The sequence below is a fragment of the Chiloscyllium plagiosum genome, unplaced genomic scaffold (genome assembly GCF_037043375.1).
Source record: "Chiloscyllium plagiosum isolate Xiang-an unplaced genomic scaffold, Cpla_swu_hap1 HiC_scaffold_25, whole genome shotgun sequence".
NCBI classification, from domain to species: Eukaryota; Metazoa; Chordata; class Chondrichthyes; order Orectolobiformes; family Hemiscylliidae; genus Chiloscyllium; species Chiloscyllium plagiosum.
In genome coordinates this window covers 28,109,080-28,122,930 of record NW_028270163.1, presented here as the reverse complement: position 1 = coordinate 28,122,930, position 13,851 = coordinate 28,109,080, and the positions used below count along the sequence as shown (strand labels likewise).

The 13,851-nt window shown below is 39.4% G+C and overlaps 1 protein-coding gene across 5 annotated transcripts in view; it reads right to left on the bottom strand.

Moving 5' to 3' along the window:
- LOC122562098 (neuronal-specific septin-3-like) overlaps positions 1-13,851 on the bottom strand; it is a 290,456-nt gene that overhangs the window by 36,227 nt on the left and 240,378 nt on the right. For all 5 annotated transcript variants that reach the window (XM_043714621.2, XM_043714623.2, XM_043714624.2 and 2 more), the window contains 2 exons: positions 12,492-12,573; positions 11,511-11,648 (listed from right to left, as the gene is read on the bottom strand). In XM_043714621.2, coding sequence (XP_043570556.1) covers positions 11,511-11,648; positions 12,492-12,573 — 220 coding nt within the window. The remainder of the gene's footprint in view (positions 1-11,510; positions 11,649-12,491; positions 12,574-13,851) is intronic.

Sequence of the window (13,851 nt, the reverse complement as noted above, 5' to 3'; positions counted from 1 at the left end):
CATGACTGCCATATCCTGGGAGATGATGGTTAAAACATACAGATGGTAATCCTGCTCTCACTGTGGAGGATTGTATCTACTCTATATTGATTTAGCCAAATCCAGATCTGCTGAATAGACCACCAAGCTGACCTGAAAATATAAATGAGGCAACTATTTGTGGGATTCCTTTTAATGTGCAATAGAAGTTAATCCAAGCTTGGATAATTTATTTGTACAGCCATATTTGAAGAGCAGAAGATGGGTGTGTGTGTGCAGGCGTGAGGGGACATTGGGTCTGTCTGAATCAATTACCCTTTTTCACCCAAGCATAGGAAAAATAATCAATTCATTTAAAGTGGGTAAAAAGGACTGAAATCAAAGAGAGAAAAGCATTAAAGTTACTATAGTAATTGCATACAATTGTCAACGGATGGCAGTACACACGTTAAGATTATTTATCCTGCTATTTGCAGAGTTTAGATTTTAACACACTGGCGTTGTTAGCATACCACTACAGGAATTACATACAGCTCTTCTCCTCCCCCAAAAGAAGTCTCAGGGTAGCAGTTAGAGAAGATCTGCCGTCCAGCCCACTGCCTCTGAACTTCCTGTACGTAATAAGTGCAATCCAAAGGGAAAGAGTTGCTGAAACACTCAAACAATAGACTTCCGACATTTGGAACAAAGCTGAGAGTTAACCAGTTTAAGAGGAAAAGTGAATGCCTTATATTAACCTCTGGGTACAGCAGTATGCCACAATATATAGTGCAATTGGAACTACACATGGAATCTTAAATACAACACTACCCTTGGGGATCTGAAAGGTTGATTTAATGAATCATATTCTATTTGATGGAAGTCTTACTCCCTCAGCTTTCCAACCATTATTCATCCTTTTAAAGTTGAATAAGGGTCAATAGACAGCTGTCCAGTTTTGACTCCCAGTCCAAAGAAAAGTCATTGTTATTAATGAACTTATGTACGGTTTTATTCAGATACATATGGAATATCACAGCCCCAATTGGATTCAGTTGCAGTATTTAATCTAATTTTGAACTTCCTTTTAAACAAGCAGATAATCCACAAGATCAAAAAGATATTCTTGAAGTTTTAATTATTGATGGAAAAACCTCCATTTGATGATATTTCACAAAATGCTCATCCATCTCCTTATATCCCTTACCATTTGATTGTAACACAGCTTTGCTCAATAATGTTAGGGTACATGCAGAATGAATAAAATAGAAAATATTTATACTCAAGTTCTTTTAATATATCAAAAACACCTCAACATGCAAACATCCTCCACGAATAGCCAGACTCAAAAAGCTAACTGAATGTTAACGATACCAGAACAAAGTGAAAAATCACACCTGAAAATGTGTTGCTGGAACAGCGCAGCAGGTCAGGCAGCATCCAGGGAACAGGAGAATCGACGTTTCGGGCATAAGCCCTTCTTCAGGCTTATGCCCAAAACGTCGATTGTCCTGTTCCCTGGATGCTGCCTGACCTGCTGTGCTGTTCCAGCAACACATTTTCAGCTCTGATCTCCAGCATCTGCAGACCTCACTTTCTCCTGAAAAATCACACCACCAGGTTATAGTCCAACAGGTTTAATTGGAAGCACTAGCTTTCGGAGAACTGCTCCTTCATCAGGTGATTGTTGTCACCAGCATCTTCAAATCATATATACCAGAACAGTAATGTTAGAGGAATCGTCTAGCTGTTGAAGGTGTGGAAATCTAAATGAGAAGTTGGATCCAGTGTCTTAGGGGGCTGGGTCATGGACTTCAGAGTTTTGAAGGGAGACACAGAGGAAATTATTTTACAGATATAGCAGTTAAGTGATATGGAAAACAGTAACAGAAGAAATTTGGGACTTGAACTGTCAAGTATAAACTGAAAACTGAAAACAATGGAGCTTTTCTGCACAGAGTGAACAAGAGAGGAAGGAAATCTGAGATGAAGTAAATGAGGGAAAAAAAACATTTTAAATGCTTGCTGCACTAAAGCAACCTTTGGATGAATGACCCAAGATTAGTTGGCATTCTGCATTCACCATTACTTTCTGATCCTTAGAAATTAAATTTTGATTTGATATTTAATAGTTTCATTCTATTTCCGGAACTCTGCAAGATTATTCTACTTGTGGAATGTGGTGCTTTGGCCTTCAAGGATTTCATTCTGTTCAATGTTGTAAATTAATTAAAAGGGCTTGAACTGCTGAATTTGTACCTCTTGAAGGGAGAATCTTGGAAATTAGATTATTGCATGATACTAATGGTCCTGTCACAGGGCTTCAGACTCACACAGCAACATCATTTCATGTTGAAAAATAAGATCAGCACGTGTAAGGTTAATCTATTTTTAGAGGAGAAAACGAAAGTGGCTTTCTGTCTGCCAAATTAAGGAGATGGAAACTCATATACTAATAGGTTTTCATTACTGAATGAATGGACTGTGGGCATTGTCAGTTCGGATTCATTTATTGCCCATCCCTCATGGACGGACCAGCACAGGTGCATACATCGTTATTGACCCCAAACACTTGCTAATACTTGTAAAAATATCACACTTTATTTTTATCCTTTTTGCTGACTCTTATTATGAACATTTACAAAAAGTTCTTGCACATCAATTCTATATCTTCCCCTGCTGGCATTGATGATTTTTAATATTTGTATTCTATTGCATACAGCATGGTAATAATGGCTGCAACACAAAACGTTTTCTCAGTTAGAGAACTCTTTGATCTTCACAAACTCTACCAATGATAACCGTTAAACATATATGGAATAAGTATTGTTTGAAAGTCAGTGACTAGAAACAGCTCCCATTCTACAAGTAATATAAAGTTGCAAAGAACCTCAGTGCCAGAAGGGGTTCAAGGCCCAGATGCCCTATAAGTGTTTCAGAATATGGTAGAAAAGGTTGATTAAAGTAACTACATGGTTTCAGACAAGCAATTCAGTGATGAGATTAATCATAATGCTTGGCGCTCAGTTGAGAGAAACAAGGTGCAAAAATATCCAGAATGCATAAAACATGAACAGGAACCACCATATCATTAATCATGATGTATTCCATATCTAATATTTATGGAATGCATCATGATTCTCAAGCAATAACTCAGTGCCTAAGTTAAGATGACATCACTAATGCTAAAATATAGAATTAAAAAAAAAGAGCACAGCTGCCGAAATCTGAAATACAACAGAGTTTGCAAATAGAGTCTCTTGTAAATCAATAATCTGTTTTCCTCTTTCAGATGTGGACTGGTCTCATGTATCTCCAGTGATTCTTTTATCAAGGCAATGTGAGGGTGATTTTTTCTGTGCTGAAGTATCCCCAGTGATATTTGATCTACTGATGTGAACGGACAGAAATTTGTGGGTGGACGAAGTATGCAAGGAAAAAGTATTGCTCAGTGTGGGCTCTTGTAAGTTTTAAAACATAGGCACTTAGATCAATGATCTGACCACAATGTGGCACGACCTGGGCAAGGGAGAGTACAGAAGCCGTAAGAAACTGATAACAATACAAAGAACATGTACACTACAGCTTTGAATATTAATAAGCAGAATTTAGAACAAATTGTACTGGGTTCCAAAAAATATTTTTTCATAAATATTCGACATGAAAGAGCTATTAAAGTCCCAGATACAATGAAGTGATGATAGCTCATTCTTTCATTTCTGTTTTTTTTTAAATACATAAAGAAAAAGATGCATTTACTTGAATGGTTTGCAAAATGTTTGTTTTAAACTAGAGCCTTACTATGTGGTTTGTGTGTTCGGATTCTCATTCTTGTTCTAGCCCACAACAGCTTCTTTTCAAGCGGGACTGTTTAAGAGAGTCTAACCTACTCTTCGTCTCCACAAATGGAGTGGGCTTGTAAAACCACAAACCTAACCTGTGCCTTTGCCTCATTTTACCCTCTTTTACTATTTCTCACACACCTAATTAGTGATATTTTCTTTCAGAAGCAGCTTGCATAAATTAGAAACCTGTACTATTACATTCCAACTCCATTTCCTTTACATGGCAAGGCAAAAACTGCAGGTCACGATACAGAATACTTACTGGTAAACAGAACATCCAAAGAGTATAGTGTCCTAAAGAATTCACAGACAGTTATTGATAGTTAATATTTACCCTCGGAGTTAGCTAACATGGACATTATTGTGTACAATTACCAACAAACACAAGTTTTCACTTGTGGACCAATGTTGTTCCATTGAACATCTACTATATCTGGGAAATCTTGTTCCTACTATAAGATCAGCCAAACATTTTGGAAATTTCTAACTCAGAGATCATTTATGATTGTTGTAATGGTATGGAATCTTGCTGCAGCCTGAGTACATAGGCAATAAAAGACCAGCGAGTATACAGGAAACCATTCTCTAATTAACACCTCTCATATGGAGCTTTGTCAAATATATATTATCATCACAAGTTTGGAGAAGATTTGTAGTTCAGATTGAGGTTCTGGATGCAAGTTTGCTCATGAGCTGGAAGGTTTGTTTGCAGACATTTCATCACCACACTAGGTAACATCAGTGAACCTCTAGTGAAGCACTGGTGTTCTGCCCAGTTTTCTGTGTGTTTAGGTTTCCTTGGGTTGGTGATGTCATTTCCTGTGATGGTGAAGTCATTTCCTTTTTTTTTTAAATCAGAGGGTGATAGATGGGATCCAAGTTAATGTGTTTGTTGAGAGAGTTCCGGTTGGAATTCCATGCTTCTAGGAATTCTCTGTTTGGCTTGTCCTAGGATGGATGTGTTGTCCAAGGCAAAGTGGAGTCTTTCCTCCTCTATATGCAAGGATACTAGTGAGAGTGGGTCATGTATTTTTGTGGCGAGTTGATGTTCACGTAACCTGGTGGCTAGTTTTCTGCCCGTTTTTCACAGTTCTTGCAAGGTATTTTATAAATGACATTAGTTTTCCTTGTTGTCCATAAAAGGTCTTTCACGTTCATTGGCTACTGTTTTAGTGTGTTGTGGGGTACCATGATGCTAGGAGGTCTGAGTGGTATGACATTCATTTCCAATATGTCTTTGATGTAGAGGAGAGTGGCTAGGGTTTCTGGTAACGTTCCTAGAAGCATGCATTTTATCCAGAACTCTATCAACAAGCACATCGATTTGGATACCATCTATCACCCTCAAGAAAAAAAAAACAGGAAATGATATCACCAACCCAAGGAAACTTAAACACAAATAGAAAGCAGGGCATAATACCAGTGCTCCACTGGAGGCTCACTGATGGTGTTACCTAGTATGGTGATGAAACATCTCAAAACAAACCTTCCAGCTCAGCGAGCAAACTTACATCCATGTATTACAATACTAACTGTATTGAAAAGGATCAGTGTCACTTAAACTACCAAAAAACTTTATTCCCACAAGTTGTGGAAGAAATGCTAGAAACATTTTCAAGTTAGCTCTCTTTCAGCAATTAACTGAGTAAACCTCTTCAAAGCCCCTGTAGCAATTGCTCATAATATGCTCAAAAGATTCATTCTCATTTTAAGCTGTAACTCTTTGGCTGTTTCTCAACAATAACTACAACTTGCATTCTTAGAGCACCATCATCATAACCAACACTCCAAGATAGTTCACAGCAACATTGTCAAAGAAAACAGGACAGATACCCAACCACATCAGGAGATAGGAGGACTGATGACTAAAAGCTTGGTCAAAGAGAGAAGTGTCCTAAAGGAAGAAAAAGGTCAAAGGCTTTGATGTATAGGAAAGAAATTCTGAAAATTTGTAGCCTTGGCAACTGAAGGCATCACTTGACAATAATGGAGCAGTTAAAAGTGGGATGTTCAGTTAGTTAGAATTGAAGGAAGATTGAGTGTTGAGGGCTGTTGGATCTCTCAGAGATATAGTGCGAGGTGAACCCAAAGAGGGATTGAAAGCAAGAACAAGATTCTTTTAAAAGTTGAGGCTCTTGATTAATAGGGAGCCAATATAGCTCAGCAAGTACAGGTTTAGTACATTGGGATAAATGTTGGTAGAGGTTTGGATTAATACTAGTTAAAATGCTGAGATGTGGTCAAACCAGTCAGGAATGCATTTGAGTAGTTAAGTTTAGGAGGAAATGAAGACATAGATGAGGATTTCAGCAGTTGAGTTAAAGCAAGAAGAGCACAATCAGGTAACACTACAAAGATGGAAATAAGCGTTCTTAGCGTTGGTACAGGTATGCAATTAGAAAGTCATTTGGGATTAAACATGACAACTATGCTGTGGATAGATTGGCTCTGCATCAGTTGACAGGAAGAGGAGTAGAATCTGTGTAGAGGGATTTGAATTGTCGCAGGAACCAAAGACAATGAAATAAAAGCAAAATACAGCAGATGCCGGAAATCTTAAATAAAAGCAGAACGTGCTGGAAAACTCAATAATTCTGGCAGCACATATGGAAAAAAACAGAGTTAACCTTTTGAGCTATTCCTAAGGAGACTCATCGGCTTGAAATGCTAATTCTGTTTCTCTCCTCACAGATGCTGTCAGAACTGCGGAGTTTCTCCAGCAGTTTGTCTTTGGAATAAAAACCAATCTGTTCAAATCTTGCCAAATATTTAACTGGAGGAAATTTCTTCTCATCCAGTACTGGATTTCATACAAGCCATCTGGCAAGTTAAAGATAGGAGTCAACAATAATATTTGCTTTCAATGTCCAAGTTTTCAATTTGGCCAGTTCTCACACCCCTTAAAAAATTACTAGTTAACATTTTATGAATTTGTAACGAAACTAAAAGACTGTATTTTTGTAGTGTCTTTCAGGACCAGCAAAGCATTTTAGTCAGTGGAATCATTTTTAAGGACAGTCAGAGAGTCATAGAGATGTACAGCATGGAAACAGACCCTTCGGTCCAACCTGTCCATGCTGACCAGATATCCCAACCCAATCTAGTCCCACCTGCCAGCACCCGGCCCATATCCCTCCAAACCCTTCCTATTCATATACCCATCCAAATGCTTCTTAAATGTTGCAATTGTACCAGCCTCCATCACATCCTCTGGCAGCTCATTCCATACACCTACCACCCTCTGCATGAAAAGGTTGCCCCTTTGGTCTCTTTTATATCTTTCCCCTCTCACCCTAAACCTATGCCCTCTAGTTCTGGACTCCCCAACCCCAGGGAAAAGACTTGGTCCATTTATCCTATCCATGCCCCTCAATTTTGTAAACCTCTATGAGGTCACCCCACAGCCTCTGACACTCCAGGGAAAACAGCCCCAGTCTGTTCAGCCTTTCCCTGTAGCTCAGATCCTCCAACACTGCCAACATCCTTGTAAATATTTTCTGAACCTTTCAAGTTTCACAACATCTTTCCGATAGGAAGGAGACCAGAATTGCACGCAAAATTCCAACAGTGGCCTAACCAATGTCCTGTACAGCCGCAACATGACCTCCCAACTCCTGTACTCAATACTTTGACCACTAATACCTGCGACTCCACTTTCAAGGAGTTATGAACCTGCACTCCAAGGTCTCTTTTTTCAGCAACATTCCTGGGGACCTTACCATTAAGTGTATAAATCCTGCTAACATTTGCTTTCCGAAAATGCAGCACCTCGCATTTATCTGAATTAAACTACATATGCCACTTCTCAGCCCATTGGCCCAGATCCTATTGTAATCTGAGGTAACCCTCTTCGCTGTCCACTACACCTCTAATTTTGGTGTCATCTGCAAACTTACTAACTGTACCTCTTATGCTCGCATCCAAATCATTTATGTAAATGACAAAAAGTAGAGGGCCCAGCACTGATCCTTGTGGCACTCCACTGGTCACAGGCCTCCGGTCTAAAAAACAACCCTCCACCACCACCCTCTGTCTTCTACCTTTGAGCTAGTTCTGTATCCAAATGGCTAGTTCTCCCTGTATTCCATGAATTCGAACCTTGCTAATCAGTCTCCCATGGGGAACCCTGTCGAACGCCTTACTGAAGTCCATATAGATGACATCTACTGCTCTGCCCTCATCAATCTTCTTTGTTATTTCTTTAAGAAACTCAATCAAGTTTGTGAGACATGATTTCCCACATACAAAGCCATGTTGACTATCCTGAATTAGTCCTTGCCTTTCCAAATACATATACATTCCGTCCCTCAGGATTCCTTCCAACAACTTGCCCACCACCGAGGTCAGGCTCACCGGTCTACAGTTCCCTGGCTTGTCTTTAACGCCCTTCTTAAACAGTGGCACCACACTTGCCAACTTCCAGTCTTCCGGCACCTCACCTGTGACTATTGATGATACAAATATCTCAGCAAGAGGCCCAGCAATCACTTCTCTAGCTTCCCACAGAGTTTAGGGTACACCTGATCAGGTCCTGGGGATTTATCCACCTTTAACCATTTCAAGACATCCAGCACTTCCTCCTCTAATCTGGACATTTTGCAAGATGGCACCATCTATTTCCCTATTGTCTATATCTTCCATATCCTTTTCCACAGTAGATACTGATGCAAAATATTCATTTAGTATCTCCCCCATTTTCTGTGGCTCCACACAAAGGCCACCTTGCTGATCTTTGAGGGGCCATATTCTCTCCCTAGTTACCCTTTTGTCCTTAATATATTTGTAAAACCTCTTTGGATTCTCCTTAATTCTATTTGCCAAAGCTATCTCATGCCCCTGTTTTACCCTCCTGATTTCCCTCTTAAGTATACTCCTACTGCCCTTATACTCTTCTAAGGATTCACTTGATCTATCCTGTCTGTACCTGACATATGCTTCTTTCTTTTTCTGAACTAAACCCTCAATTTCTTTAGTCATTCAGCATTCCCTATACCTACCAGCCTTCCCTTTCACCTTGACAGGAAAATACTTTCTCTGGATTCTTGTTGTCTCATTTCTGAAGGCTTCCCATTTTATAGCTGTCCCTTTACCTGCGAACATTTGCCTCCAATCAGCTTTTGAAAGTTCTTGCCTAATACCGTCAAAATTCACCTTTCTCCAATTTAGAACTTCAACTTTTGGATCTGGTCTATCCTTTTCCATCACTATTTTAAATCGAATAGAATTATGGTTGCTGGCCCTAATGTACTCCCCCACTGACACCTCAGTCACCTGCCCTGCCTGATTTCCCAAGAGTAGGTCAAGTTTTGCACCTTCTCTAGTAGGTACATCCACATACTGAATCAGAAAATTGTCTTGTACACACTTAACAAATTCCTCTCCATCTAAACCTTTAACACTATGGCAGTCACAGTCGATGTTTGGAAAGTTAAAATCCCCTACCATAACTACCCCATTATTCTTACAGATAGCTGAGATCTCCTTACAAGTTTGTTTCTCAATTTCCCTCTGACTATTGGGGGGTCTATAATACAATCCCAGTAAGGCGATCATCCCTTTCTTATTTCTCAGTTCCACCCAAATAACTTCCCTGGATGTATTTCCAGGAATATCCTTCCTTAGCACAGCTGTAATGCCACCCCTTATCAAAAATGCCACTCCCCCTCCTCTTTTGCCTCCCTTTCTATCCTTCCTGTAGCATTTCTATACTGGAACATTCAGCTCCTAGTCTGCCTATCCCTGAGCCATGTTTCCATAATTGCTATAATATCCCAGTCCCATGTTCCTAACCATGCCCTGAGTTCATCTGCCTTCCCTGTTAGGCCCCTTCACCAGTGTAAAATAGGAAATGTGGCAGGAAATTTCTATACTATTTCATTTCCTCCTAAACTTAACATTCCTACAAACATCAATGTGGTAATGTCCATATAATATGTCACATTAATGGACAGATCATTATTGTCCACAGCACCAGCCATTATTTCTCTTCTCTTTTTTGAAAATGATTCACTATTATTGTGCATGAATTTAAAATGTGTCAGATTAAATTCTATGTTTAAATTCTGCTTGTTAGAGCACGGTAAAGTGAAAACCAAAGAATTTCACACTGAAGAACGCAATGGAGCAATACATAGATATAGTAACTTGCAACTACTTCAGATAGCTATTTCAGGCAGGGGGCAATCACTGATCTGCTTGACCTATTGATCACAGAATTCTTTCAGTACATTTCAAGATGAAAACACCAGTTCCACATCAATGCATTGTTATACTTTGATTATTGATTTGTTAAATTTAGTTCAAAGCTGACTAAAATCTCCAAAGTAGTCAAGTGTTAGAAGATATCAATAAGATCAAGATTACAAAATTAAAAAAAAGTTCAACTTCCATGTCGACTTCCATACCCAATAAGTCGGATAAAGATGAAATACATTTCACAAACTTACAATTGCCTTATAATTTGCAAAGCTTGTACATTTGACTGTAGAATAGACACTGTTATAGGAAGCATACAAATCAATTTGTCCATACAAAGCTCCCACAAACAATGTTGGAACGAACACACTTTTTGACATTCATTAAAGGGTGCTTATTGGCTTAGATACTGGGGAGAACCCACACTCTCGACAAATTTTCTTTGAAATATTATATGGGATGTTTTATGTCCAGCTACAGAGAGTAAAAGGAAACTTTAACAATAGAAAATCAACGCCACCAAAAATGCAGTTATCCCTTTGTCCTAGATTGGCCATCTAGATTGTTGTGCTCTTGTCTCTGGAGTAGGACTTCAACCAACAACTTTTCCATGAAACAAGCTAGAGTGTCACCCACAATTGACAGTGATAAAATAGCATTACTCATTCAGATATAATTTGGGGATTCATTGTTCAAGGAGGTTAGGACCTTGTTTAATTGCTAGCCCCATGAACAATCTCGAACCAGAGGACGAGGGAGGAGGACAGTCCAGTTGGATAACAAAATTCACATGGTCAGAGTCAGACTGAAGGATCAGGAGACAGATACAAGCAAAAGTGGGAATCCTGAGACTTATGGTAATACTGACTCACATCAATAAAGTTCTATTGCATTAACATGGACAGGAACCAGGAACTTCTCCCCCACTGCTAACTGACAGTTTGCTTATCATGCACTGCAGCCGGTTAATTTTAGTGTTCTACTTCTCGCAAGGAAATTAAGAAATAATTTTTTGCCCCACAGCATAGTGTTAAGTGGACTATTTTCTGAAACAAAGTGGATTTGAGGAATGAATTGCAAGGTGGAATCTTCCAAGTTGCTAACTGGGACTGCACCCTTCAACTCTTGGGCTGACTGGATGCATCTCAATTCAAGGTATGACCTCGCATGCAAAATATGCTTTGTATTTAACAGACACATCCATTGACAAAACAGAAGAAGCTGGAACTTCTCCGGTCTGGCTAGCATGCTTGTGGAGAAGGAAGCTGCACAGTTGCTACCAAACCTGCTGAGTATTTCCAGCATTTTCTTCTCGATGTCAGATTCTGAGAAGCAGTAGCATTCACTTTTGTGACAAATCAGGGACATGCTCATTATCTACAAGACCTTCATTAGCATCCAGGTAGAACAAGGGCAAGCAGTTTACTTCAGCAATCATTATAAATTTGACAGAGGCAGCATTTCCTTAGGTCAATGATCAGCAAAACAAGCTGGGAGCCAAGAGGTACATACGAGTGCCCAGTTGGTGCAATGAAGTATATACAGCAATGCACTCTGGTGTCTTGGATCCGTTTCTTCCTATTGACAGTCAGTTCTTCTTTCAGATATGTCTCGTACTGATCATTAATAAATTCTGTGATTGGCTGCCAACTAAAATGGAAAATTGGAAATAGAAAATATAATTAAACTGACCAAGCAGAAATATAACTACAGCAGTTATCAAAACAACTGATAAACTGGATGATTTAGAATTAAATTAAAACCAAGTTCAGATTTGCCTTGAACTTCCAAAGGGTCATGTTCTTTGATGTGGTTATTTTATAGCTATAATGTTATTTTCCAATTAAAGGAGGAAAGTCAAGTTGTCAACTATGAATGTTTCTAGAATTTCATTTCATTAATATGATAGTCAACTACTTTCATGTGGAAAGTTAAAATTCTGATCAGAAACATCACATTTGGAACAGCCAAAATCAGACCAAGCTATCATTTACCAACTTGTGGAATTAATGGGGTTTGAACCAGTTATTTAAGATTGCAATTTAAAGTCAGTTGGGACTTAATGAAGAGCTTGCTGAGCGCCAAAGTTTCTCACTGGGAGTTTGCATTTAACATATCTGGATGGACATAAGAAAGAGGAACTGGAATTTGTTGCAAAACAAAAAAAGCAGTGCAGGAGTAATTTAACATATCAGACAAGAGAAAGGACAATTACACAGGTGTGACTGGCTTTGCTCATTCTGAGGGGTGAAGGATCTTCATCTGAAAATAGACCACTGAACTGAAATCGGTCTCAATAATGGCCCTTGACTAGAGTCACTTTACTGATGTGTTGCTTATTGATTGCATTCAGCATACTTTCATGAAGTGTGCAAACAAAATTACATCTTCCTGAAGTAAACAAAGCACTTTAAACATTACTTTGAAACAGGATAGTGATCCATGCTAATACCAGCGATGGCACATTTTAATGTGGAGTTGATTGGTACTCACCAATTCTCATTATTTATCTGATCACCGAATCCTGGAGTGTCAATTACTGTCAGTTTCATGCGGACTCCCTTTTCCTCAACATCTGCAATAAATTAATTGGTTTTGGATAGATCAAGTCCATCAAGAAAAAGATAAATCAATTCCATTAACTAATGGCTGGATGTTCTCTTAAAAAATAAGGAAACATTCTGTTCCAGACTGAAGCATTAGCAGTATTTTCCATATATGTATTCAGCCATACCACTGTTTTGTTTCCTGAACAAATACCCCAATTATTAGTTGACAAAATAACTTCAAAGCTTCAACTATGTCACTTTTAATGGAATACTTGGATCTGCACATACTAGAATCTGTGCCAGGTATGGCCACGTTCATCTTGAGAAAAATGTTGTGAGATTTTGCATAGTCATTACGTCTGACCAAGAAAATGAATTCCTCTAGTTAAGGGTCCATCTGATCACTGCAGGGAAATAATTCTTAAAGCTACAGGTTTATAGCTCACATGAATGCAGCAACCGTCACCTCTTCAGCAGGAACCTGCAATCCTGCTGCACATCCATCCACCACCAAGGTGATCTGAACGCTCTCTGCTTCTCCCCTGAGAGAAGGCAAGAACTGTCCCCATTCTCCATTCCCCTCCCTCACACGGCTGAGCTCTCCTCACGGTGAGCAACTTCCTCGTAACTCCTCTCATTTTCTTCAGATCAAAAAGGTAGGAACATATGAGCCCCAGTTGTGCCTGTCTCATTGCAGGCTATGTAGAACATGCCTTGTTCCAGTCAGACCTGGGTCCTTCCCCACAACTTTCTTTGGTACACCGATACATCATCAGTGCTGCTTCTCCCTCTTCTCATAAATTGGGAAAATTTATTAACTTTTTTCCTCAATTTCCTTTCTCCTCACTTTCACCTTGCCTGTCACCAACTCCTCCCTTCCTTGACATCTGTTCCTATTTCTGACGATAGGCTGGCCACTTCTATCCTTCACAAAACCACTGACTTCCACAGTTACTTTGGCTATACATCTTCACATCCTACTTCCTGTAAATGGACACCATCCTATTCTCCCAGTTTCTCTGTCTTCATCACATCTGTTCTGATGATGCCACTTTCCACAAGGGGAGCTCTGAAATGTCCTCTTCTTCCTCAAACTGAGGATTCCCCACCATTGTGGATGACAGGCCCCTTGGCCTTGTCCAACCCATCTCCTGTATTTCTAGCCTCACCTCTTCCCTCACTTTCCATACCACTACCATCTGCATCCAAAGGATCATAAGCTGTCACTTCTGCTATTTCCAGTGGGATGCCACCACCAGACATAGTCACCTGGACTCCTTTCCCCAGAGATCATTCTCCCTTGG